Source organism: Coloeus monedula (assembly GCF_965178545.1).
Source record: "Coloeus monedula genome assembly, chromosome: Z".
Classification (NCBI taxonomy): domain Eukaryota; kingdom Metazoa; phylum Chordata; class Aves; order Passeriformes; family Corvidae; genus Coloeus; species Coloeus monedula.
Genome location: NC_138822.1, coordinates 63,816,612 through 63,843,245, shown reverse-complemented (window position 1 = coordinate 63,843,245; position 26,634 = coordinate 63,816,612). Strand labels below are relative to the sequence as shown.

The 26,634-nt window shown below is 35.9% G+C and overlaps 1 protein-coding gene across 2 annotated transcripts; it reads left to right on the top strand.

Annotated features, from left to right (window-relative positions):
* The first annotated feature begins 1 nt into the window (after nucleotide 1).
* TRAPPC13 (trafficking protein particle complex subunit 13) lies at nucleotides 2-23,383 on the top strand. 2 transcript variants are annotated; one of them, XM_082301515.1, is made up of 13 exons: nucleotides 2-164; nucleotides 6,574-6,642; nucleotides 7,526-7,625; nucleotides 8,155-8,239; nucleotides 9,802-9,929; nucleotides 10,068-10,140; nucleotides 13,464-13,508; nucleotides 15,688-15,705; nucleotides 17,822-17,955; nucleotides 19,086-19,284; nucleotides 22,252-22,352; nucleotides 23,005-23,152; nucleotides 23,248-23,383. In XM_082301515.1, exons 1-13 carry the CDS (start codon nucleotides 119-121, stop codon nucleotides 23,350-23,352), a joined length of 1,251 nt encoding a protein of 416 aa, XP_082157641.1. In that variant the 5' UTR covers nucleotides 2-118; the 3' UTR covers nucleotides 23,353-23,383. The 2 variants fall into 2 exon arrangements, with proteins under 2 accessions (XP_082157641.1, XP_082157640.1); XM_082301514.1 differs by having other exon boundaries at nucleotides 23,002-23,152.
* The last annotated feature ends 3,251 nt before the right edge of the window (nucleotides 23,384-26,634 follow it).

Here is a 26,634-nt window from a genome sequence, read left to right as displayed (position 1 = left end):
GGAGCCCTGGGGGCTGTAGTCCCGCCCGCCGCGTTGCAGTCTGGGACGGCCGTGCCCGTTGCCGCCGCACTCTGCGTGGCTCCTCCGGCTGCGCCGGCCATCCCGCGCGGTAACGGCCATGGATGTCAACCAGCCCAAGCAGGAGCATTTGCTGGCTCTGAAAGGTACCGACAGCGCGGCCCCGCCGGTTCCCGCCCGCCCGGCCCTGATCCGGTGGGGAAACAGCGTGTCTGATCGGCAGCCGAGGGTGTTTCTTCCCCCGGTTTAGGACGTGGAGCAGGGAGCGGCCCAGCGCTCGGGGCCCGCGGCGGGAGGTGCCGGAGGGCTAAGGGAGCGGTGGGGGCTGTTCTACCATGCCCCACACACCACAGGATGTGCACCTGGCGTGAGGGGCTCAAGCGTGGCTGCCCGGCCGTGTCGGTGCTTTGCACAAGGCTTCAGTTACAAGAAGATGTTTAGCTAAAATTCCTTTGCTGCCTCTTTTGTTTGTTTTTCAGGACGAGAGGACACAGTCTTAAACTGCGTCAGGGGAGGTTTAGGTTGTGCGCTAGGAGGGATTCCTTCACAGGAAGGGTGATAAGACATTGGCATGGGCTGCCCAGGGGGGTGGTGGAGTCACCGTCCTGGAAAGTGTTTGAGGAAAGACTGGACGTGGCACTTGATGCCATGGTCTATTTGACAAGGTGGTGTTCGGTCTTACGTTGGATTCCATGATCTCAGACGTCTTTCCCAACCAACCTTTTGGATGATTTTTGCCCTTTTCACCTCATGCTAAATGTGCAACTACGAGGCTTACCTCTTTGATTCAGGGATCACAAATAGTGAAAATACAGCTGTGTACAATTGCGCATACAGTTGCATGCCTCCAAAATTAATGTAGAAATCAAGAGAGCCCTGTGAAGAAATGTGATCATTTCTGAAGCATAAATACTGCTAGTTATGTACACATAATGAGGAGCTGGTTAGAATCTCAGCTCTGCAAGCATTCTAGATCAGTGAGGCTGCCCAGATGGATAAAATACTACAGGTATGAGTAATTTCAGAGACCATCTTCTCATTTTAAAACTCTCCTGGACAAAGTTTTTAATGGTGGCTGCATGTGATAGTAAAATCTGTTAACCATAATTCAAAGCTCAACAAGCTCTCTTCAAATACATAAACACACACAATAAAGTCAAAAGCCTGAGAACAAGAAACATCGTCAGCTGACAAGTGCATTTTGATAGTAATTAATTCGAAGCAAAAAGCTTTATGGTGGATCATTTTGCTTTTATAAGAAAACAGTGCAATCCTTGGGTTTGTTTTGAATTTGGTGCAGTGTCCAGGCCATAGATTTTGCCGAAGTGGGGAAGGTGTGAGGATTTATTTGCATTGTGACTGTATTAAACAAAATCTTGACAGTGGCAATTCTAGATTTTACTATTTTAATATCACTGTATGTTACTGCTCTCCATCAGGGAGCCTTAAATGATTGCAAATTTCTTGCAGGGGCAAGGGAAGGGAGAGAAGGGTAGGAAATAGGAGAGCAACGCTGTGCATATTTTACTTACATTTCATAACAGTGTTTGTAGTTCTTCCTTCACCATGCCCATGTATTTAATATAATCTTTGTATGAAAGTATAAAGCCTTTGAGGACTTAATAAGTTGTTTAGTTGTTCCAAAAGTCTAATAAATTAAGAAGTTATCAGTTCCTTAAGGATTAAAGCATAGTTGTGTGTTGTGCTTGGAAGCTTTGAGGCTAAAACTGGATGTGTAGTTCTGATACAAAATGGAAACAGGCAGCTTTAATTTGCCTAGAGCACTTCCCTTTTAACTTTTTACTTTAAAAACTACTGTATTAGTCAGTACTATTTCAGGAAGGGTTTCTGTAACACGTGTGTTTTCTAGTTTTCTAGTAGAATGTGCCCTGGCTTAAAATACTGATACATAGGAGGAGAACTTAAAAAAAAATTGTCTGCTAAATTTGAGAAAATAGGCAGTAGTAGTTGTGGGTCTTTAAATATGCATCACAACAATATAACAAGAATAGTGATGGATGGCAGGTATGAGATGGTGACAGTAAAAGCATTCTCTTGGAAAGGGACTGTTTTAAGTAAACAGTGTGCATGTGGATAATGTTCAGTGTACTGAAGTTACACTGGTAATGATGGAATACAGCTACTAATGTTCAGCCTAGATAAAACAGAACATTCTGATATATATCTCACGTATTTTTACTCCCTGTTTCTTTCTTGAAAAATATCCTAGCAATGTTTGTCTTAATATGGTAGTATCTTATTATTTTATAATACTTCTGCTTTAGGTCCTGTTTTCCACTGATCTTTGCGTCATGGGGCAAGGAAATTCTTGTAAAAAAGATGTTTCGGTCTAGATATGAGAATCCTAATCAAGAGACTGTTTTCCTAAGAGTCACTGGATTCCTACTGTTGAAGCATGGAAGTGGTCTTGCACTATCGACCACATCAGAGGGATCTAATAAAACTGCAGAAATTTGCAGAAGCAGCAGTGAAGGAGTTTCCCATTCGCCAATTACCAAGATTTGCACCCTGGTTTCCAAGTGATTTACACAGACTTCCCCTCAAACCAAAAAAGCAAGCACCTGTTATTTCTTGTGAGGAAGTGGAAGAATTGAAACAACTTTCTACACCTTCAGAATATGTTACAGGATCTCCTGATTATGACTGCACAAAAAATCTCCTTGAGTTTCACTCTAGCATGAAACATGGTCCAACTTTAATCCAAGCACAGGCTGCTCACAGAGCAATTAACTTGGACTATAAGGGGGAACCACCACCTAATGGAAAACAAAAATTGAAAAGGTCTTGGAGTGTCTCTCTCCCTAGTGCTAAACTCAAAGAAAAGATTCATCCTTTATCTCAAGAACTGCAAAATAATTTGGAAAGACTAAAGCTGCATGCATTTTGTAGAGCAAAGTGGACAATTGAACAGTCTATTTGTAAAAACCAGAATTTGGAGGACATATGGATAAAATTGAATAGACTCATTAAACAGAATGAATTGCCATCTTGCAATGCTACTATCCAAAGATCTGTGGGACAGATATGGATTTTCTGTGATATATTATACTGTGAATATGTTAGAAATATTCTTAGGGAAAAGCTAAGCCTTACAGATAAAATGAATTTGCTTGTACATAAATATGGAATTATATTTAGTTTATAACTTAAGATATAGTTTAATAATAAAATTACTGTCTGAAATACTAGAGTTTTTAAGCAGTTAAGTATATATAGACTTTAGAACAGCTGATAAATTAATGGTAAGAAAACTATTTGTATTACTTTGCTACAGTCTTCTAACCATAATGATATATTTTAATTTTGTTTTGCCTCAAGACTTATGGTTCTGTTAAGATTAGTAAGTTTCTGTTTGGCTTAGTACTGCATTTTATGGCTTTTCTCTACCTTGCTGGTCTAAAGGAAGATATTTAAGTGAAAATTCCAGACTATTCCAGAAAATAAAATTTATGCTTTCAATTAAGCAAAGTATGTCCTCTCTGCTTCTTTGGAATTAGGAGAAGGAAAAATGTTTTTAAGTGTGTTGTAATAATTGCTATAATAGTTGTAATTGACATTAAGACTTTCAAGATCTGATTATTTCCTGAAAGTAGTGTTTGAATTTTTTTAGTGAAGGCATATCCCTCCCATGAAATACAAACTTACTTTATGTGGCATATATCCACTGTCTTAGCAATGTTAGCTGTATTTTCACAGAAATATTAATGATAGCTTCAGTGGAAGCTGTGGGGTGAAAAATAATGAACAACTTAATAATTGCTCGTTTACACCTTTGATAATAAGATTTTTTTTTTCCTGGTGTTTCTGTTCTTTTGTCTCTATATTTAAGAACAAGAAAACACTGGCTTCCAGCTAAAAGTGAGGAAAATAAGAAGTGAGACTTGTATCTGAAACCTCGTGTTTGTTGTCTTTGAGAATTTGAATGCCTTTTATGGTCATAAAAGGCTGAGTTCAGCATGACTTTTTTTCTCTTGAAAGAATGAAGTGTTCCAAGGTCATGCTGTCCCTGCTCAATTGAGTGTTTGGAGGGTCAGTAGAGAAGTTAAACTGGGATCAATATAATTGCAAGGGTATGCATTTGCACTCCTACTAATTCTAGATAGTTCTGCTGTAGCTGGAGGTCAGGGTCTGTAGCATCTAGAAAAAGGGGAAAACAAGTGTTTAATATTTGTAGATTGAGTAACTGGCATTAATCACAATCTAACAAAGTGCACATAAGCATAACAGAGATCCCTCCATGTAAAAACAAAGTAAATGCCCATTAGACTTATATTTTTATGACATCCTTGTGTTGAATAATTATATTTTATTATAGGCATTACATTTTCTTTTTTTTTTTTTAGATTAAAATTGCTCCATTTGAGTCATTGACATGTATTTTTAAGCTTTGACTGAATTTTGAGACATTTGTAAATGTCTTATATTGATGTTTGGGGTGTATGTGACATTTAATGTGACTGCTTAGCAAAACTGATGCAAAATGCTTTCTAGAGCAACTGAGGGTTGTTATTAGTTTTAAAGCCAACTTTTCACTGACATGATATTTCTGAGCTTAACATTAATAGTAACAACATTTCTTTGTGCATCAGCATTTTGGAAGATAAGATGAAGTAAAATGCAGTGTGATTTGAATTCTATTTAATGTATTTTTTGTCTAGGATCTTAGAAGAGATGATGTATTTTCTAACGTGTTAGTAGTCATAATAAATATGATAACATGGCTAACATCGTTTGTTTTGACTTCATTCTGTGATGTATTTATTTATTTTCTGAGACATGACGTAACTCTTTCTTTAGAAACAGTCAGCAAATACTAGTTTGTACAGGCTTAATGTCAATTTTGATAAAATTAGGTAATGCCAATAATACACTGTATTAATTTGATATACTGACAAAAGAGCTAAACAAATATTTTACTAAAAAGAGCAATTACTGTCACTGTAGCTGCCAGCTTTCTGCTACTTTGGGTTGGCTTATATGTGAATAATGGTAGGTGCACTGCTAGCTGTGGGCACCTCAGCTGGTAATTGTCTTGTTACAATGAGTGAGCACCACTTTTGGTTGCTCTACAGGATTACTGCAGTCTTGGTTAGCACCAGTGTAGAAGCTGAAATCCAGGCTTTCATTTTGTTCTGTTCGAGGAATGCTTAATTCATAAGCGCGTATAATTCAGTATATTTTCTTCTTCATTTTCAATGTTGAATGTGGTTCACTATTCACTCTATTTTGCATAACTTGGGTTTTGTGTAATATACCTTATGGTTCTAAGTCTTCAAAGGTCCTGGTTTTTCAACTTTTCACTGTAACAAAGGGAATATATTATCTTTTTTTCTTGTGAAAAGTGAGAATTGTTTGTGTCAATGCTTATTTGTATAGGTCTGCTGTATGGTAGTGTAAGTTCTTGTGAACCAATACAGCCCACTGTACCGAAATGTATATTAAAGTAATTGAATACTTTACAGCAGTGGAAACAGTGAGTGCTGTCTGGACACATTAGCTGTACAAAAGTACAATAAAAATAAACCCACCATACATGTGTCCGTGCAAGGGTGTTGGTTAACTTGTTGGAATCAAGAGAAATCCTTGCAGTTTATTTTTTAGTTTTAGTTGGGTTTATGTTTGTTAAGTTTCAAAGAAAAAAAACGGTTTTTACATATTCATATTAACACCTAAGATTACAAATGCTCAATTTTGTTTCATATGAATCCTTCATGATAAGCTATATACAAGTTTAGGGCCTTTGGTTAATTTGAAGAGGGAGAAATTCTTTGAAGAAGTAGCATTTAAGTCTGTCATATAAGTAAAAATAATGTAATTTTGTGTGTGAGTTAAAATAGCCTTTGAAAGTACCACTTACTTAGAGATTTTTTAATAGCAAAATCTCAATGATTTTGATTTTGTCAGTATGAGTAAAATAGTTTTGTTGTAAGTATGTTCGAGAGGTTTTTGTGATGGTTTTGCTGGCTTGAGTTTAAAGTTTGTGACTTACAGAAAAAGCAGTGGTATAAATAATGTAGGCTTTTAGTCTTGTAACTCTACCTTGTGTATGTGTTATAGGTTAAGGTGTTAATGCAATTTCTCTTAGGCTGGTGTTTGACTGAAAGGGTCTGTGTGAGTCATCATATCCCATTCTAGATCAAAACGGATCACAGGACAGGCACTTAACCTGGAGAAGTCCACAAATAGATGAAACTGGTGCACTCCTGGAGATCACAAAGCACTTAACGCTGTAGCAGGTGTAAGACCTTTAGCACATCAAGTTGAAAGCAGTAGATTAGTAGGTTAGTTCACCAGAGGTAGAAAGTAAGAGGGAGCAATGGCATTATCAGCGTTCTTGTATCTCAGAATAGCAGGGAGTTTTTCTTATATTGTAAAAGGCCATGTGATCCTTTTTCAGGCTAAGATTTAATTGGTGGTTGTGGTTTGTTGGGGCTTTTTTTTTTGTGGAAGAAGAGCAAGGCAAAATTGTACTTGGGAAAAAAAATTTAAAATGCTTGTTTGATTGACCTATGGTTTGTTTCTTGATTTTTGCAGTGATGAGGCTAACCAAACCTACCTTATTCACTAATATTCCGGTGACTTGTGAAGAAAGAGATTTGCCAGGTAAGTCTTTTCTACTGACTGATTATTATGTATTACCACGTTTAAGCATTGTGGCCATCTAACACTTAGGTGTTAGAGGAGTCATGACCTCCAGTAGACTCTAATCTGGAAAAACAGTGTATTTTAGATTTGGCAATAACTGAAAGAAAGTAGCAAGGTGCACTCTATAGCTCTTGACCTGTATCTTTGTAAGATTGGTGATAATACTCAAGCACGTGACCTCAAAGTCTGAGCCATTGACATACACAGTGAGAGGCAGTTCTGTGAGAGAAATGTGTAAGTGGAGAAAGATTGGCATTATTGTGTTTTTTTTATCTGGAGAAATGGCTCTGGTAATTAGAACCAGCACATAAATGTTCTCTAGAAAAACAATATTGCAAGAATCACCGGTTTTGAGTTGTGTTATGCTTGGTATGCCATCATAAATTGGAAATCCCTGGGTCATCTCCCAGAAATAGTTGAAGTCTAGAAGTCAAATATAAGAGAGTCAAAGGAAAGATTCAAGAAGAAAGGTTGTAGTTGTATAGAAATACAAAGCAAGCAGGGGAAGAAAGTAGTGAGGTTGATTAGTTCTGTTGTGTAATGTGGTTTAGATGGATAGAATTTCTCTTAAAATTCAATGTTAATTTGGGAAATGCCTTTGGGATTGTGCCCTTCAGTATGTATATACTGAATAAGTTATTGGACACAAGTGCCTGGAAGTTAAGCTATATCTTATAGGCAGGCCTATGGGTGTATATTTCATCCCTAAACAAGTTTATTGTAAAAGAAATATATCTGAAATAAAATACATCCGAGTCAGTGATTAAATGTCTAACTTAAATGTAGACAAACCTTTAGACCTAGCAAATATTTAATTAATAGCACCTTGATATTTTTACAGGTAATCTATTTAACCAGCTCATGAAAGATGATCCTTCTACTGTAAAGGGTGCCGAAACTTTGATGTTAGGAGAAATGCTGACTTTGCCTCAAAATTTTGGGTAAGAATGAATGATTGTAACTGTAATATGCGAGGTTTAGGATTCATTTGGTTTAGGATTCATACTTCTCTTTCTATTTGAATACCATTGTTCTGCAATGAGATGTTCAGTCATTTTAAAAATAGTATCTGGCTTTATTTAGAAATACATATATGTATTCTTCCTGATGTTTCTTGTCTGTAGCCTGATTGAACCTAGTAAGGATTGAAAGTTGAAAGAGATTTGCAGCTGTGGGTGAATTTCTAAGGTAATACACTACTATAAACCACATCTTACACTAGTAGAGTTTACTACTGTGATTTTTGTGCGTACTGAAAGCTATCTTCTTACTCCTCTCAGATTTTTACCTATAAGAAATTCTGATTTGTTTATTTTCTTTTAAAGCTGTTTGTCTTAGAAGGATGACTTCAGAAGTATCTGGCAACTGTGTGTGTGTGTGAACTTAGAAGTGTTTCAGTGAAATGTTCTGGTTTTTTAATAACAGTTACTAAAACTATTTTGTTTTCTTTTTTTTTTTTCTGAAATACAGAAATATATTTCTGGGAGAGACGTTTTCCAGTTATATTAGTGTGCACAACGATAGCAATCAAGTTGTCAAGGACATACTGGTGAAGGTATGTGAGTAGAAATCCACTTACAAAAGATTTATAAAAAAATAGAATATGTAGATTCTATTTTCTGACAATATACTGTATGTTTGATGCTAATACATAGACTTTAGGAAATACATGTCACTTTTTCCAATCCACAAAATATACCTGGAAATTGGAAAGAGTAAGACATAAAAATAGAAATGATTATAGAAATCTTCAAAGATTAAAATGAAAAACTAGGATTGTATCAAAAAATGGACTTAACTACAGAATCACGGAGTTTATGTTGGAAAAGACCTCTAAGATCAACAGGTGCAATTGTTAACCCAACGCTGCGAAGTCCACTGCTAAACTGTGTCCCTAAGTTCCACATCTACACAGTCCCCTGCAGGGATGGTGGCTCAACCACTTCCCTAGGCAGCCTGTTCAATGCTTGACAGCCCTTTTGGTAAAGAAGTTGTTCCTGCTATCCAATTGGAACCTCCCCATGTGCAACTTTAGGCCATTTCCTCTTGTTCGTGTTGTTACTTGTGAGAAAAGACCGACTCACACCTGGCTACAGCCTCCTTTCAGGTAATTGCAGAAAGCTATGAAGTCCCTCTTTGCTGCAATGGGGAAACTGCAACACGCGTATCAATCAACAAGGCCCGTGGAAAGAAATATATATCGACAGATTCTTGATAGCTGTTTCAGAGAGATGTTTATTTCTCCAGCCGCATGGCCGGGGCTCTGCCGAGGAACTGCTCAGTCACGGACCCGAGGGTCCTTCTGCCCGCGCAGGGAACACAAACCAACCCATGGGAACGAGGCTGAGCAGGGGCAGGGAAACCCCGTGTCTGTGCCCTCAGGGCCCCTCTGCCAGGGCTACATGGCAGGGGAGGGACCCCAACACCCCTTCCGAGCCTTTTTTTCCTGGCTAAACACCCCCACCTCCATTGACCTTCTCTGGACATGCACCCTTGTATTTAAAGTTTCTCTGAAGAATTGGTGTAGCAAAACTTCCACAGCTAAAAAAATGGAGTTACATTGACTTATCTTCACTTTCAATGAGGTCTTCAAAGCAGTTTCCTGTAAAGTGTACACTGATCTGTATATTGTATGAGTTATTTTGTAGTGAATTGGCTTTTTGTGTTTACTGCTGAACAAAGAAAACACTGAGCGTAGAAATTTCAGAAGTCATTGTGGAACTCAATGTGAAAAGTAAATAGAGATTTTGTAAGCTGTATGGTGAAGGACTGGACTATTTATATGTTTTAGAACTTGTCTTTAGATTTGTAAGTCATCTCAATATATGTCACAGAAGGTGTCTGAGTCAAGAATATCACGGAATATTCTGAATTGGAAGGGACCCACAAGGATCAATGAGTCTAACTCTTAAGTCAGTAGCCCATGTGGGGATTGAAGCCGTGGCCTTGGTGTTGTGAGCCCCGTGTTCTGACCAGCTGAGCTCTTACAATATGTATGAAAGCATGTAAAGGACAAAATGCTCAGTGAAACCTAGAACTTTATAGCATAAGTTACTTTTCCTTAGATTATGTTGAACAGCTGTAGTTCGAACCAATGCTTTGTTTTTATGTGTACAGGCTGATCTTCAGACAAGTTCTCAGCGTTTGAACCTTTCAGCTTCTAGTGCTGCAGTGGCAGAGCTTAAACCTGACTGTTGCATTGATGATGTGATCCATCATGAAGTAAAGGAGATAGGAACACACATGTAAAATTTTAAATTTTTCTCCTATTAAATTAGCTTAAATGAAACTGCAGTACATGCATGCTATTCTGCTTTTGATACAGTACGAGATTTAAAGTAACACAACTTTTTTTTTTCCCCCCCCAATTGTTTCTTTTTCAGCTTAGTTTGTGCAGTAAGTTATACTACACAGACTGGAGAGAAGATGTACTTCAGAAAGTTCTTCAAATTTCAGGTATTTCATGAAGTATTTTACTCTGCTTTTAGTAAGTGTGTGAGTCTAGAAAACCCATTTTAAAACATTTGATACTTCAAAAGCATTTTTACATACCAAAAATCTGTTCATTTTAAAAAGTGAACCATTAAAAGCCACTGCTTCAAACTTCACACAAACTGGTGGTTTCTAATAACCACACAGTTAAACATATCAGAACTACTAAATATTGCATCTAATAATTTCTATTAATTTATTGAGAAAATAAATCTACTCTTAAAAAGTCCCTTTTTATAGCAGACAGCTCTATGACTATTTTTAAACACAACAAGTATTGGTCATTCTAGCTTCGATACATCTAACCATTATATTGTAACCATTATATTCTAAAAATCTGATTTTTCTTTTAGTGTGTGTAACCTTATTAAACTGGAATTAAGTAGTTTGGTTTTTAAGGAATTTAAGTAAAGAAGTCTAATGTATTGTGTGTAATACCCACAGAAGTAATTGACAGAATTTAAACCTTTTGTTCCATCGCACAATTCAAGACTTGCAATAAGAGTGACTGAGGAAAGCAGGAAACGGCTCTAATTTGTGGACTGGTTCTGGCAAGAAAGAGTCTGTTTACTCTGTATTTCATGGATGTTTAATTTTTTAGAGAAATATATTGGGACTTGGATTTTGGTGGACTAATCCTCATGGAATGGAGGATTACATGACACTCTTTACTGAATACATTTTTAGATACTCTCAACAGAGTGTCTGGTAATACCCGGAGCATTATGTAGTTTCGTCCTAAAGCTGTGTCAGGGAGGTTTAGGTTGGATATCAGGAAAAGGTTCTTCACCCAGAGGGTGGTTGGACACTGGAACAGGCTCCCCAGGGAAGTGGTCACAGCACCAAGCCTGACAGAGTTCCTGAAGCATTTGGATAATGCTCTTAGGCACATACTCCTGGGGGTTGGACTTGATGGTCCTTGTGGTCATCTTCCTACTCAGGAAATTCTTTAATACTATGGGGTGATTGCATTTTGCTGTTTTCTAGTATTCTGTCTAGATACTTCAGAAAAAAGAATTTCAGTCTTTAGAAGTTTAAATTTCCATGCATTACAAAGAACTCTTGAGTGCTGTTTGTACTTGCGGGCCTTGAAATACCAGGTATTGATTAGTCAAGGGTGTTTACTGACAATCCTGGGGAAAATGGTTCCATATAAGTTTCTGTGTTACCCTCTCTCTGAAACTAGCATCTCTGTAGAGTTTCTTCATCTATAGTGAAGCTAATTTTTATCTTTGTGTGCTTTGTCTTGCGCTCCTTGTGAAACTGCTTCCCTTTCCATTTCTCCGTTGTTTTCCTCTTTTCAGTGTTCTGTTTCTCTGTCCCCTATAGGCTTTCTCTGATTGCTTACACATGCATGTGCAAGCTTCAGATCTCATCTTCTCTCTGTTCCCTAATGTTGTTCTTGTCAGAGCTTTGTACAAAACGCTGATGTGTCTTCTTTAGATTTTGTATGCAAACTTATTTGTGCACTTTTTTCAGGGTTCTGCATGCATGGCGTAATTGCCATGCTTTTTAACTGAACCCAGCACAAGCAACTGAATTGTGAAAATAGTTGAAGCCAGCTATCTCTGAAATGTGAAGCCCTTCATTCAAAGAAGGAAGCATAAGAACTTCTCAGAAAGCATCTATACACTTCCACACCTTCTATAAATACTCTCTGATTCATTATGAAAAAAGAACTGCACTGAGAATTTTGGCTGTTAGTTTTTAAATTTGATGTGGAGACACCAGTAGAAAATCTGAGAACAAACAAAAAGAAGCGTTACAGAAAACTGAACTATGTCTTTACAGTGAGAATTGATGGCTCCTAGTCATTGAGATGTCACCAACTATTTTATAACAAAAAAAACCTACTCTTGCAGATTCTCAGATTTTTCAGTTACATTTTCTAGAATCTTTTAAGTTGAACTGGTGTTTTAATCAGCTTCTTTTTTAAACCATTGTATGTAGTTTTATACTGATTGATAGTGTCTTTCTGTTCCAAAACTTTCTCTAAGTAATTAACAGCATTATGTTTAAATGGAGAAGGAATGTCTTCCTAGGGTTTGGTGGTTGTTTGGTTTTGAGGGGTGGTTTGTGAATATCACAATAATTTTTTGTATTTTACTGGAATGCCAGTTGAGGTTTACTGCAATGAATGGAAAGACTTTGTTTATCAGAAGAGAGAGAAAAAATTCAGCATGTAGGAAAATTTATAAGAAGCTCACTGAAGAAAAATATTTGACAGAAAAAATCCTCTCTCAACCAACAAAGGCTTAAATTAAAATTTTTAGTTCTTTTTTTTGACTAGAGAGAGAGAGATAGTTATGAATACTTGAAAGAATTGAACTTTATGTCTGTTAAAATGCAGAAATCTCTGTGAGGACAACTTTTTGATGTTGAAGTCTTTGGTGCTAAAAAATTTGTTGACAACTTGGAACATTAGCGATCTCTCAGGATGCAGTGTACTTATAGGCAATCAAAAAAAGTTTCCCTGTGTAATTGGAAACAAGTGTCTTCAGAAACAGAATTTAAATTTGTTTCCCTACAAGTATGATAAAATACTTCATTCAGTTACATTACTTTATATACGTTTCATATTTGAATATGTTAACTGCAGTGGCTTTATGCACAAAATTCAAGCACTTACGAACCAACACTTTGTAGATTATCGTATAACACTTCATATTTTATAACATCGAGTTGGTTTTTTTTGCTGATTTAATATCAAGATTAATGTGTTTATTTATTTATTTATTTATTTATTTTCGTTATTATGATTTTTCTTAATTTCTTGAAACCAGCTGCATTTTCAAGAAGGAAGTGAAGGCTAATAAAGCTAAACACATGGACAGTTTTCTGTTTCATTTATGTTTAGAGAAGCCCTCAGTAACTTTTGCTGCAGAGCTCTGAAAGACTTGTAAATGTTAGAAATGTTAGATGTTGCTCACAGTTGAAAGCAAATGCAGACCACTGCAGGACCCAGTATGGATATATTATTGATTTAAAGACACAGATCTACTTAGAGCACCGGATTTGGGCAGTTTCGTAAGAGGCCACTGCTTAGGTGGAGAGCTACTTGTTTTCCATATGAGGAAACTGCTTAGTAGGGAAGCATTCAAGTGTGCACAAGTAAGAAGCAGCACGGATATGTTCTTGAGTTGATTCTGTCGTATATTCTGTCATGCACCTGCTATGTCTAAGATCAAAAAGAAAAACAACACTTTTTAGTAAAAGACCCTAGCAGTCTTTCCTGAAGTTGTCTGGTAAATCAGTTGTCAATCTGTCTTTTTTCCCATTTCATTCAGGTTCTTAAACCACTAGATGTGAAAACCAAATTCTACAATGCGGAGGTGAGAACTGTGTGTATTCAGGTTTGTTTTGGTGTGCTGGGTTTGTTACTTAGATTAAATTCAAAGTGCTTTGTAAGTGCACCTTTCTGAGAAAGGTGATCTGTTCTAAAGGGGAAAATGGTAGTAGATATATATGGTTTAGTTTAAAAATAGATAGGCAATTTTGATGAAAGGGAAAAAGAGATGTCAGGACCTTCATGTAATTGACTAACAATTTTGCATATATTCCAGTTTCTCATTAACTCAAATACTTTCAGTTATTGCTTGTTTATTTAGGCTGATAGAGTACTTACTGTAAAGGAGATTAATTGTTCATAAAGGAGATGACAGTTTATCAGTGGGGAAAATTTAAATTTAGATTGCTTAAATTTAAATTTCCCTTATTTAACTATGACCCTTCAGTTCAGTAATTTAAGTTTTACATTTGTGACAGTTATACACAGTGCTTCTAAACTTAATGACCTTATATATGCCTTGCATATTTATTTGGACAAAATTACATGTCAGCCTTTGGCTATTTATGGGAAGAATTTGGTACACATCTGTAGGCCACAGGCTTCAAACCATACATTGACCAGGTGTGAGATACCTGAGCAGGATTGGAGCATAAAGGCATAGCACTGGTTGAGTCCTTTATAGAACTGCTGTTATCTATAAGTGGGAATGTCTGGAAATGTCTGCTGCTGTAATTTAAAAATGAAAATAACTCTAAGAAATGAGGTAATCTCTCTGGAAGCAAAATAAATATCTTATTTAGCATGTGGATTATATTATTGTTTCAGATATAAAGTATGTGATAGGGAAAAGAGGGACAGATATCTTAAATGTTGCGGTCTCTTTGTACTTCATGTGTAAATTTTGTGATTAATTATCAAACACTTGATAATTAATGGAAATTAAAACCTCTCTAAGGTAATTCTGGGCAAACTTTTTACATGGATAAAATATACTCTTTTTTTTTTTCCAAAATTGTTATACTGACCAGTCTTGATATGGGTCTTAATTAACTCAGTTAGCCACCAAACTGATATAGTAGCACTCCTATCTGATTTCTGAAAGTATGTAAAGTGTTACTGTCTTGTGACCATAGAATTCAAGTAACTTTTAAAAACCTAGAAACAAGTCTTTGGTTAGATGTTGTGTGTGATACTACATTGCTGTGAAAGCACCAAGAAATTAATCCTGACTATTATCCTTGAGAGCAGGGGAGAAAAGAATGGTATGTGTTAGTTATTAGTTAACTAAAGATCTCTAAAGGTTGACTAACCAGTTAAACTGTTATCATTAGTATTACGGATGTGATGTCTATTCATAATGCCTGTTACTAAAATTATTTTCTATTAATATTCTAACGATAATCAATAATTTAATTTCTTCTAAGACAAGGAATGATGCTGAATCTTTATCTTCTTGCTTATTGCTTATATTGCAGTATGGCATTGATGGAGTTGATCACTGAAATTTATGCATAGAACACATGCCCTGTTGCCCTAGCCTGCTGCAATCCTGGGATTGAATTACTCTCTCACTGACTTTAATGTGCCTTGAAAAAGGCTCTGTAAAAGGTTCTGTTCCTGCATGCATGCACAGGGAGGCAGACATCAAAGTTTGCAATTAAAGTTGGGTCTTTGGATTGATGGATATTGAAAAAAGAGTTTTTCTTGATGATATTATGCCAAATTTTCTTACACCTTGCAACATGGTAGCTTTGCTAGAACACATTACCACATTATTTTTGAGACATTATATATGCAGAGATCTCAAATTATCTGTAAGGTGACAAGGACTGTTTTTCCATTTCATATACAACCCATTGCATGGATTTAAATTCAGGACAAACTTTAAACTTGCTCAAAAACTAATTATCTTTTTTTTTTTTTTGAGTCAGTTTATTCTACCATATCTTGTCTGTGACTTGTGTGCCTTAAGCTCTACTTTGGATTGGTTCTGAAGCAAAGCTAGTAAATCATGTAACCATACGAGCTATAAGTTATTAGAAATGTAGTTGTCATCTTTGTTTGCATCCATTTTTTATTTATGTTTCTGTCTTACTAATGCTATCTTGTTTAAATGGTGCAAAAAAATGCAGAAATGCATTTTGTTTGGAAGTTAGCCTCCTTTTTCTTTAACATTTAACCCTAATTTCTCTAATGTGTTCTTTTTTTTATTTTCCCATTAGAGTGACCTCAGTTCTGTGGTAATTTTTATTTATTTTTTTATAAATATGTATGCTTTTTTAATTGCTTAACTATCTCTGTGCTTGTTATTGACATTCTTTACAAACATAATGGAAAAGCAATGTTTGTTCTGCATATCATAAACTGATGTTTTCTCATCTCTATATGTGCAGCTAATCATTAAATGGTTAGCTCTTTCTTTAATACCCATTGTTGAAACTGGAACTTGATAGTTACAGATTCTTGCTTCCTATAAAATACCTCACCAAAATTTTATTGATCTTTTATTTGAAAAGAGAAGTTACTTCATTCTAAAATTTTTCTCTTCTGACCCATGGAAATGTAGGTTTCACTACAGCACTGTTTGTGTAAGCTGTGACAGAACTTTTCACATCTGGTTGGTGGAGACAGTGGGTTTGAGGAGAGAGCAGCAGTTGGATGTTCTTCCTTCCTTTGGCTAGCTGGAACTGCACTTCACAATTTTAACTGCATGTAACAGTTGATTGAGTTACTACGTTTCTTCTGCAGTCTGATTTCACTTTAAGGCGTGTCTTGTATTAAAATAAACTGCATATTTTGAAAAGTTTTTTTTTTTTGAAACCATGTAATATTAAACCAAATTAGAAATAACACAAAACTAACTTGCTTTTTCATTATGCTGCTTGTTTTTACTTTTTCCTTTCAAATTAGCATTTTAAAACTTCTGCCTATGGTTGCCGCTTTGAAAACTACTAAAATTTGGGTAAATGGACACTTTGAGCAATGGATTTATGGGATATAAATGTTATCAAATTAAGTGACAGTTAGGTAGTATGATTACTGAGAACCCTGTTTTAGTTGGGGTTATTTCCAGTTCCTGCAAGCCTGAGGTATCTCTGTAACCCATTGAGGTTGCACAGTTTTCATTACTATATATATGGTGCTTTGTATTTAATGTGTTTATGAGACAATACAAAAAGTTACACAACCATTCTTTATTTCTCCTTCTAACAATTTTTTGAGACTAAACATGTTTTGGCTATTTTGTCCCACTTTTATTTTGTAATTTACAAGCAGGACTTCATTTGTATAAAGAATCATTTATTTACACTGATCAAAAAGAAGCTGTAAGTTTTGTTCCACCTTCCTCACAAAAGTACTTTCTTAAAATTTATCATATCAAAATACTCAAACTGCTTCAATCTGAATCTGTAGAATAGACTATTTCAGTTGGAAGGGACCTACAAGAGTCATTTAGTCCAATGGTCTGAATCAGTAACTCTTTTGTAAATGCAAATTTGGTATCCCCGTTTTTTTAATTGGCACTCCTTTAATTGTGGTTTTCACTTTTCTGGGAGTTCATATCTGTAATAGACTGAGTCTTCCATAATTTTTCTATCCTGAGATTTCTAGAGAGGCAAAGTGACTTCACTGGTCTGCAATTCCACAAAAGAAGTGAGTCAAAAACATCTCTAGTTCCATGGTTTTTCATTTTCTGAAGTTTAACAGTCTATAGCTTTCATTTCTGTACTAGAATTGGTCCTTCAATACCATCTTGACGCATTAGCTTGAGATGTTCTGAAGGTAGAGCACAGTTAAATTGTTGGACACATACAATATTGGTAACCTTTGGCATGGTGGAGCTGAGTGAGAGAAGGGGCTGGATTTTGCATTTTAACTAGAATGCTAGTATTTAATAATAAAATCTCAGAGCATGTACCCGAACTATTTTACTTCAGTTAAAGAAAAACACACACATTTAATTTTTTTATACAGCTTGACGCGCTAGTAATCTGGCATGGCATGTTGTTGTGCACTGCAATTCCTTACCATTTATTCCATTTTTTAAATAATTTGGATAAAAGATTGATGCTATTAAGTTGATTAAAGTCTTGGGAAGTGGTGATTTGATGCATTACAAATAAACAGTAGCTAGAACTTAGCAGAATTATCCCACATCCATTGTTTGGCAAGATACCTGTTGACTAACACTTTTGCTCCTATTGTTACTGGGATTAAGGTTTTTTCTTGCATTAATTAATTTGATTTGCAGGCATGAACTAAACATGTGTGACTTTTTTTTAACAATAGGACTGCCTAGTCTTTTTAATAACACTAATCATATTTTCATAAACTTGCACTTTCCATTTTTTTCAGACAGATGAAGTGTTTCTGGAAGCTCAAATTCAGAATATCACTACCTCTCCAATGTTTATGGAGAAGGTTTCATTAGAACCATCTATGATGTACAATGTTGCAGAACTGAACACAGTTGACACAGCAGGGGAAAGGTATGTTCAGATTCAGGACATTGACTTTGAAACTCTTTGTATTAATATTTCATGAGATACAAGTATTAGTCAGCTGTCTGTAATGGGAGGATCGTACGTCTTCGCTTGAATAAAAAGATCAAATTCCTGTTATGTATTCAACTGGAAAATTTGTTTGTTTTCTTTTCATAGAAACTATTCTTAAAAATCCGTAATTCTACCTAATAAAGAAATATCCAGGTAAATCCTCAAATAATTTGTAACAATGAGGACATGGTAACATGAAAGCATACTATTTTTTCAGTATCTCCTGTATAAAATTTAACCCAGATCTGTTTTTGGCCTGATCTCTGCGTACATACTTAGCCTTACAGAACCCATCTGACTAATCCTTGCTTCCTATCAGTAAACTAATTGTTTTCAGTTCTTCTAATAATGATCTAGCAAGGCACCAGTCAAGGTGAATCAGTGGTACACCCTTATGGGGTCTTAGAATATAAAAATTCGTCATGCTGAAATAAATTAAATTTCATTTAGTTAAACACCTAATACCAGAATAATTTACTCCTGTGGATACAAGAGCTTGTGAAGTCAACTTTGGCTGTTTGTGCTATGTAGTTGCTTGGGTTTTTGGAGGTGACGTTTGAGTGCTTCAGCAGTAAGGGCTGAAGTGAAAATTCTGTCTTCTCCTTGCCTGTTGAAGGATTCACCTGCAGCATAATGAAGCCTTGTTCTTACCAAAGTGTTTGCATCCACTGTAATAGTTTTCCTGCTGAACAGGAATCTTAGTTTCATGACATTGAGATTTACTCTGAGGGAAGAACAATAGCAGAAGAAAAATTACCAGCATTTTGGTTTAAATACTAAGATGCCAGATAATAAATTATAATGTAGGAGAGTGGACTTCTATCTTATTTCTGTCTGGCTGAGAAGAACAGGTTTTTTTATTTCTCCATGGTCTCCATGTTGCTACATAAATCCTAGAGTTGTTTCCTGTTGTGAAAACAGAAAAATACTCTGTGTGTTTTACCATTAACAAACTATGCGTACACATACAGTGAGAGTGGTGGGGGATGGGGAAAAAAGGTTGGGTTCTTAAGTCTTCTTCAGAATAACTGTTTAAATTAAGACCCAGTGTTTTTTCCTTTCAGTGAGTCTACTTTTGGCGCAAGAACTTATTTACAACCTATGGATACACGTCAGTACTTATACTGTCTGAAACCAAAGCAAGAATTTGCAGAGAAAGCTGGAGTAATAAAAGGTGTAACAGTGATTGGTAAACTAGACATTGTATGGAAAACTAATCTGGGTGAACGAGGAAGGCTGCAAACTAGCCAGCTCCAAAGAATGGTAAGTTTAACTTGAGTGTTAACTTAACTTGGCATTCATTTTTAAGGAAACTCAATGAACAATTTCATAATGACTTGAAAAAGTGTGAGCTGCTTACTTTTGAGCCTCGTTTTTTTATTCACACCTTTCTGTATATATTAGAGAGTTATTTCCTATATTTCTTCAGTGAAGTGTGGATAAGTTAATGGACTGAGCACTTTAATTGTCAGTATCCAGTAACCAGTGTTGCAAAATACATTAACTGCTTGAATACCATTTGGCAACAAACCGACAAAAGAACCTCTTTAAATATGCCAACTCTTGACACAGAAATTGCTCCCAAGTTCATACAGACATTTTAGCTTGGAGTAACATTTTTTTATGCATAAAATTATGTATCTTTCATGTCCACAGTTTTGATTGAGTCTGTCTATTCTGGTTGATTCATAAATTGTTCTTGAATTTTAAGTTGTAATTACTGTCTTGCTTAAGTCAGCTCCACAGCCATCTATACTAATGCCTAAACCTGACTTGCATCTTCTCACTTGAGGATGGTGAGAGAGATATGGAAGAGTAGTTAAAAAAAAACTTTGACAATTGAATCTCAATCTAAGTTTACAGAGCTTATGATTGGGTCTCTGCCTCTGTCTTTCCCCCAGTCCCATCTTCTAGAACATTGAGCAGTTCTGTAGGGAAATCACATTGACTTGGAACTAGGCAAGCAAACTTAGATCCTGGAAATTCACAGGAAAGTCACTAAAAAGTCACCAAGTCACTGAAATATCTCTTGATTTTTAGTTGAGGTGTTGAGAATGTGCATAACCCCATCAAATTAGAAACTGCCCTTTTCTAAACTTAGTTACTCCTGTTATTTTGAAATCTGTTGCTTTAACAATAAACTTTCATTTTCAACTGACCTTTCCTATAATTTCTCTTTAGAGACATTTCTTTTCCTTCCCTAAATTAATATTGTCTCACTCTGCATCCCTTGTTGAACCTCTGAGAATTGCATGTGAGGCACACACTTCAACGCTCCAAGACAGTTTTGGTCATGCATCATTTTGTGCCTTATGATTAACAGAAAAACATTAACTATTTTGTGTAGTTTGAGCAACATCTGTCCTTAGAAAAGCAGTTTGGGTTTTTTCCCCTCTGCATTGCATTGCAACTCCCTCTTTTCTTCTCCTTATTTTTTAAGTGCTGTCAGACTATTTAGTTTCTAGATGTCACTGTTAATCATTTTCCTCCTAATCCATTTGCCATCACTGATGCTGTTGATCATAACCATTGTTTCCCACCCCGTCCCAGAATTTTACCTGTACTGAGTCCCTCAGTCATTGTTTCAGTTTAGATCAGAAATGCACCTTTGAAATGAGTACCCACATAGCATAATTTGTGGTTTTAGTTGGTTTTTTGGTTGGATTTTGTTTGGCTTAGGTTTTTGGGGTTTTCTTTTTTAATGTGGCTTGGTCTTGGGATTCACAACTACAGTCTCTACAGTCTACAGGGAGGCAATAAATCAGGCAGGTGCATGTCTACAGTATGCCAAGGGTCCTCCACCTGCTCACAGGCATTCAGCACAGGACCAGAATAGAACCAATTCGAAGTTAAAGAACATGATTCTTGAGTAGCACAAGTGGGAAATTGTCTAGTTGATTCCATAATCTGAGCAATTACCTCAGTTATGGATAAAACCTATGTTACTCCTCTTGGTGTTACTTCAGCACCTTTACCTCTAACCATCAGTTCTTGGAGGTATCCCATTTTTGAGTTCAACAGGTATGGTGCACTATAGGCCTCATCTGCTCTGATCCTGTTTTGATTTGGCCAGTTGATGATAAGTTTATTTTCTAAAATACTGGTTTTATTGTGGGTTTGTGTTTGTTGGGTTTTTTTTCTTAATGTATCTCTGGTAAAAGAAGAGCCTAATGTTAATTAACCCTGTTGTTTAGGGGTGTGAGTGTAATTTTTACAGTAAATTCCTCCTTGTCACCAAATACAGCTGAATATATTTGCATTTTTCCAGTGCTGAATAGTTAATTCTCTTTCTTGCAAGGTTCTAAATGTATGTTGTTTGACTAATCTAAGTCTGCATTGGTTTGACATCCCTTTGCTTACTCTTAATGTCCAATTTAATATGCTTTCTAAAATGTCATCTGTCATTAGTCTATAGCAAAAACTCTGTGTGACTAAAACCTGTTCCCAGCCTGTCAATCATTGACTTTCTGGACGTCTTTGGGAAATCTTTCAGTCATGCTGTAAATACAACTTTCAGTACATCATCCTTTCATCAGCAGAATTGGAACATGTACAATAACTGAGCCTTAGCAGGCAGGACACATTTGCCCCTGTTTTTCCCTCATGATCTATCACTTGTGGGGATTGCAAATCTAAACATGCTTTTTCATCTGCAGGTTCCTATTTTGAATCAGCCCTGCTTCGTAGTAACTAAGATATTTATTATAAGTTTATTACTAGAGCATATGAAATGTATTTGGCTCATGGATAATTGACAGGTATTCCTATCATGTGACTTTATAACTGATGACAATTAATTAATTTGCCAGAGGCATAGAGGACTGAAATGGCAGTTTCTGTTGTTTCTTAGGATGTGGAATAGTGGTGGGTTTATCAGGGAAGTTTTACTGATGTTGTCCACACAGATCTGTTATCTGTCTAACAGAGGTCTTAGATTAAAGCTGATCTTCTCAGGAACTGTATATGGCTATTCAAACCTTAAGGGTGTAAACTATCTTGAAAAAATGTAATAATAAAGATCATCCTTATCTGATGAACTGTTAAACCTATAAAGAAGGTGGTCATCAGCTAAAGATGGAGAACTGCTGTGATTTCCATACTAATCAAAAGCACAGTCGTCTTTCTTCAGATTTCTCTTATTCCAAGCTTCTTCCAGGAAATTAAAACTTTAGCAAAAACTTCAACTTCCTTATCCAACATCTAAGAATATACATTCTTGCTCCTTTCCAGGCTCCTGGTTATGGCGATGTAAGGCTTTCACTGGAGACAATACCAGACACTGTAAATTTGGAAGAACCTTTTGACATTACATGTAAAATAACAAATTGCAGGTAACAATGTCATGTGATTCTTGTACTTTTTCCTGAGTGGGTGAGTTGTGGCTGGTTTTGTTTCATGTTTCAGTACTTCCTCCTGAAACTACTTAAACCTGGTCTTTACTATGATTTGTAGCAACATAAAACTACTTGAAATGCCGAGATTAAAAAAAAAAAAACCCACGAAGAAAGAACTACGACTTAAAAACTTCTATCATGATCTGTTAGGAGATACCCATAAATCTGTAGAGGAATTCCATGGATCTGTCTGCAGTATTATTTAAGATTGCACCTCATATCACAACTCATCGTAGGGTTGCAAGAGTGACTTCATTAAATGAAGTAATTCTAAATAGAAGTTGAGGCCAGGGACTAAAGCATGTATCTGGCCTGCAGATACTTCTCATGAAAAGCTTATAGTCCACCCAAAATTTAAGTACTGTTATGTTATCCAGTGTTGCTAAACCCATGACAGGATGCTTGGGTCAAACAGCTCTCTGCAGCTGAATTACTGTGCATCACAATAAATACTGCTTGCCGCCTTATAATTATTTATGAGTCTTGATTAATAGTAACATGAATAATAATCAAGCTTTTACATGTCTGCAATTTTGAATGCTTAAAAAAGCCCACAGGTTTATTCTTGGTTTTCGATTTTCTCTAGCAGTGAAAGGACTATGGATCTGGTTTTAGAAATGTGCAATACTAATTCCATCCACTGGTGTGGAGTTTCAGGAAGGCAACTTGGGAAGCTGCACCCAAGCTCATCCCTCCATCTTGCACTTACACTGTTGTCATCAGTGCAGGGATTGCAGGTAAGTTATTAGCACAGTTTTGTTGTTATGTAGCTGTTTGATAACAGTAACTGTTCTTTCTAATAACAACTTCTATAAATATTTTCCCCTTCTAGAGTGTCTCTGGCCTAAGACTTACAGACACATTTTTGAAGAGAACATACGAGTATGATGACATTGCACAAGTCTGTGTAGTTTCTTCAGAAGTCAAGCAAAGCTGAAGAAAAAAATTCTGTAGTTCTGGTGGGCTCTTTTTTTTTTTTGACCAACTTCTTGATGATTTTGCCGTCCAATTGTATTGAGTACAAACAGAACTAAATCCCTATATAGCTGTAAATGTAATAACGATTATTTAATTTCTCTGAGCATTTCTTGAATGTTTTAAAATCTTTTAAAAGATGCATATGCATTTTATCTACTAAAAATAAAACCTTTGAAAAAAGTGTAGTTCTAGCAAATTATATTGCATTTACATCAACTCAGGACAGGGGAATGAGATTGATAAGAAATAGTAGCATTTTTTACTTATTTTTCTTAATGTTTTTTAAGTATTTAAACCCTTTTAAAATCATGGTTCTGACAAAACTGCTTCAGTTTAAAGGAACTGACCTTTTACAGACAAGTTCCTGGAATTGAAATCCCTAAAAGAAATAATGTGGGATACCTGCCATGGCAGTGTATTTGGATGGTACATGTATAGCCATAGGAAATAAAACCTGCTAAAGGCATGATGTGAAAGAGTGCTGGCACTGTTGAGGCATGAGGAGCTAGGAAGTGCAGTATAAGCTGAAGACTGTGTTGGTTGTGGCTCACTATTTGAAGAGGAAGCAATATAGCAAATGTGTCCCAATTATCTGTAGTCAAGCGTTGTGCATCCCTGCACTAAACGGCGTGCTGTTAGCAGGCATGTTATTTTCCAATTAGTAGGAAATTGAAAACTAAAACAGCAGAACTCAGGTAGTTTTTTATTGTTAAAATAAAATTATTCTTTCCATCCCACAGGCATTTAAATAGATGTTTAAGAAAAAGAAGGAAAAAAAACCCCCTGCATTGCTGCCTTAGATCAAGTTCTCTAAAGCATATACAGAAAGAAGTTTAGATCTGGTCAAGCACTACAATGTGCTTTTCCCTAGCTTTGTTTTGACAAAAACTGGAAACATTTTTGGCTGAAATATCTGTGATCACCCAGAGGCAGCCATTTAATAAATAAAATGGTGACTGTCTTTGCAAGTTTAACACTAGGTAAACTAGTGTTAAAGACTCTAATCAGCAGCTTGTATTTCTCAGCTACCATGTTGGCACTTAGCAACTTCAGTTAGTTTTGACAGTATTTTACTTAAGGCTTTCCTATGTATAAGATCTTAAAGTGTAGAATTCAACATTAAAATACTGGATAAATTTAGGACCAGCTTTGTATATTGAGGGACTAAGTCCATACAGGAAACAATAAATTGGAAATGTTTCCTGCCTAAGTGATAAAATTCAACCAGCATGAACAGGTATTTTAAAGAATGCAGTTTACCTGTTCCCTGAGATACATAAAAAATTAAACCAGAAAACCACAACTATACAGACAAAAAAGTATGTAACTTTATTTATAATATATCTTCAAGTTAAACTACACAAATTGAAGGAGATGTAACCACATGGCAATAAGAGGTAGGAGAGATACAGAAATAGTAGACAGGTTGCATTATGCCAGTATAACTTGCTCTAGCCATGAAACAGTCTACTCAAAGTTACAGAGCTAGTTCTATCTCAGTATGCATGAGTGATTTTACTTTGCACTTGTTACAAAACCAAGAGTGCAACTGAAGGAATTTCTAAGCTGAATAATTCATTAGGTGTCTTTATGATCATAGAAGAATATACTCCCATGCAAGCAGGTTACAGGAGTTTACAATTGATTGCAAAATATTTTCTTATCTAACAAATTATCATACTTATACACTGATGGAACAGTAATGATACAAAACCAATTAGGTGTAAATGCGGATTTGCTCAGTTGAACAATAAACTGCAGTTGATCTTAAATTAAAGCAATATTTACAGGGATTGTGGTTTACCACTTTATCTAGCAGAATGCAAAACTTTAGCGCAAGATACAGTGCAGTTACTACGCAGGGAAAGATTCCTTCCACACCCTGTGATTAAGACATACTGCATGACTGAAACAATCTAGGCAATTCAAGGAAAAACAGAATTTAGCATAAATGATCTCTCTGTTCCTGGTTTCAGTGGAAAAGCATGTAATGACAGCTCCTGTTACTGTTTTCACTGTTTTTTGTTTAGGCTATAAAGCCCTTTCTGTTAATACACAAGAAACAGAGAATGTTTACTAGTAAAGTATTGTGCCAGTCAGTTGTAGGACATTCCTGAAGGCTTAGCTAATGCTGTTAATGTTTTAATATATACTCTGTATTATCTGAAGTAAAACCTAAACACAAAAATATTGTAGCATGTGAAATGAAAGTTAGAACTCTATGATTTCAAGAGTAGTTTTCAGATAACTAACCACTGCTTTGTTTCATTTAACCTTGGAGCTTGTTCTCCCATAAATCCAGTAAGCTATGGAGCTTGTACTTGACAATACAACTTCTTCTGCCCTCTTTGGATATTAATATATTTTGTAGTTCTTAAGGAACTCTCATGAAATTCTTGACACTCTGTCTTACAGCAGAAAAGTAACTGACTGCATGAGGATTGCTGTTGCAAAGTGAGAATAATTTGAGTTTGTAGAGAGATATTGGCAGAGCTGTCCAGTCCACCATGGATTTTTTAGTTCCCCCTATAAAAGTTAGTGAAAAACACTTTGAGCAGTTAAAGATATGAAAGAGAGAATTAAAAGGAACTGTGAAGTTTAATAGGATACATACTAGGTGCAATGCTTCCCTCCCAACACAACACACTATTCCAAGTAATACCTGTACACTTTTGGTAGCCCACCCACAGCCTCCATAAATCTTTCTTCTAAATAGCATTCCTGTCCTACTCAGTGTAATTGAACTTAAGTAACAGTTTTCTTGAATGGATTAGATTCAGGATCTGAGCTACCTCTGAAAAAGGATCCCTTTAGGGATTCTCTTTCTTGTCATCAGATGTTGAGTCAGAAGCTGTTACTTCAAAATATATTTAATGTCAAGCTTAAGTATCTCTACAGCCTCAAGAAAGCAACTACACCAACTTAAAGAGAGTTTTAAAAAGCATTTTAATGCTGTACAAAGGCAAGCTATTCAATAAAGTATGAGATATCTTAAAATTGTTTATCTATTAAGCTTTACCTCTTTATTCAATAGATGGTAATACGGATTTCCTAGATTTGTGTATTCTCCAATTCCTTTCATTTCTTGTTGGATCCAACTGCATTTTTCTCTCTGGTTTAGTAGGGTAAGGTTCATACCATAGATGCACAACTATAATTTATTATTATCATTATTTAACCCCAAATTTTGCATTTGCTGGAGAAGCTCTTTTATGAGCACAAGCTCTGTTGGATATAAAGT

Bases quoted from the DNA above. Each gene is read 5' to 3' on its own strand.
- TRAPPC13 (XM_082301514.1), top strand. From the start codon at position 119: ATGGATGTCAACCAGCCCAAGCAGGAGCATTTGCTGGCTCTGAAAG. The intron at 8,240-9,801 runs GTATGTGAGTAG...TTATGTGTACAG, and splicing joins TCAAGGACATACTGGTGAAG to GCTGATCTTCAGACAAGTTC. The intron at 9,930-10,067 runs GTAAAATTTTAA...TTTCTTTTTCAG, and splicing joins AAGGAGATAGGAACACACAT to CTTAGTTTGTGCAGTAAGTT.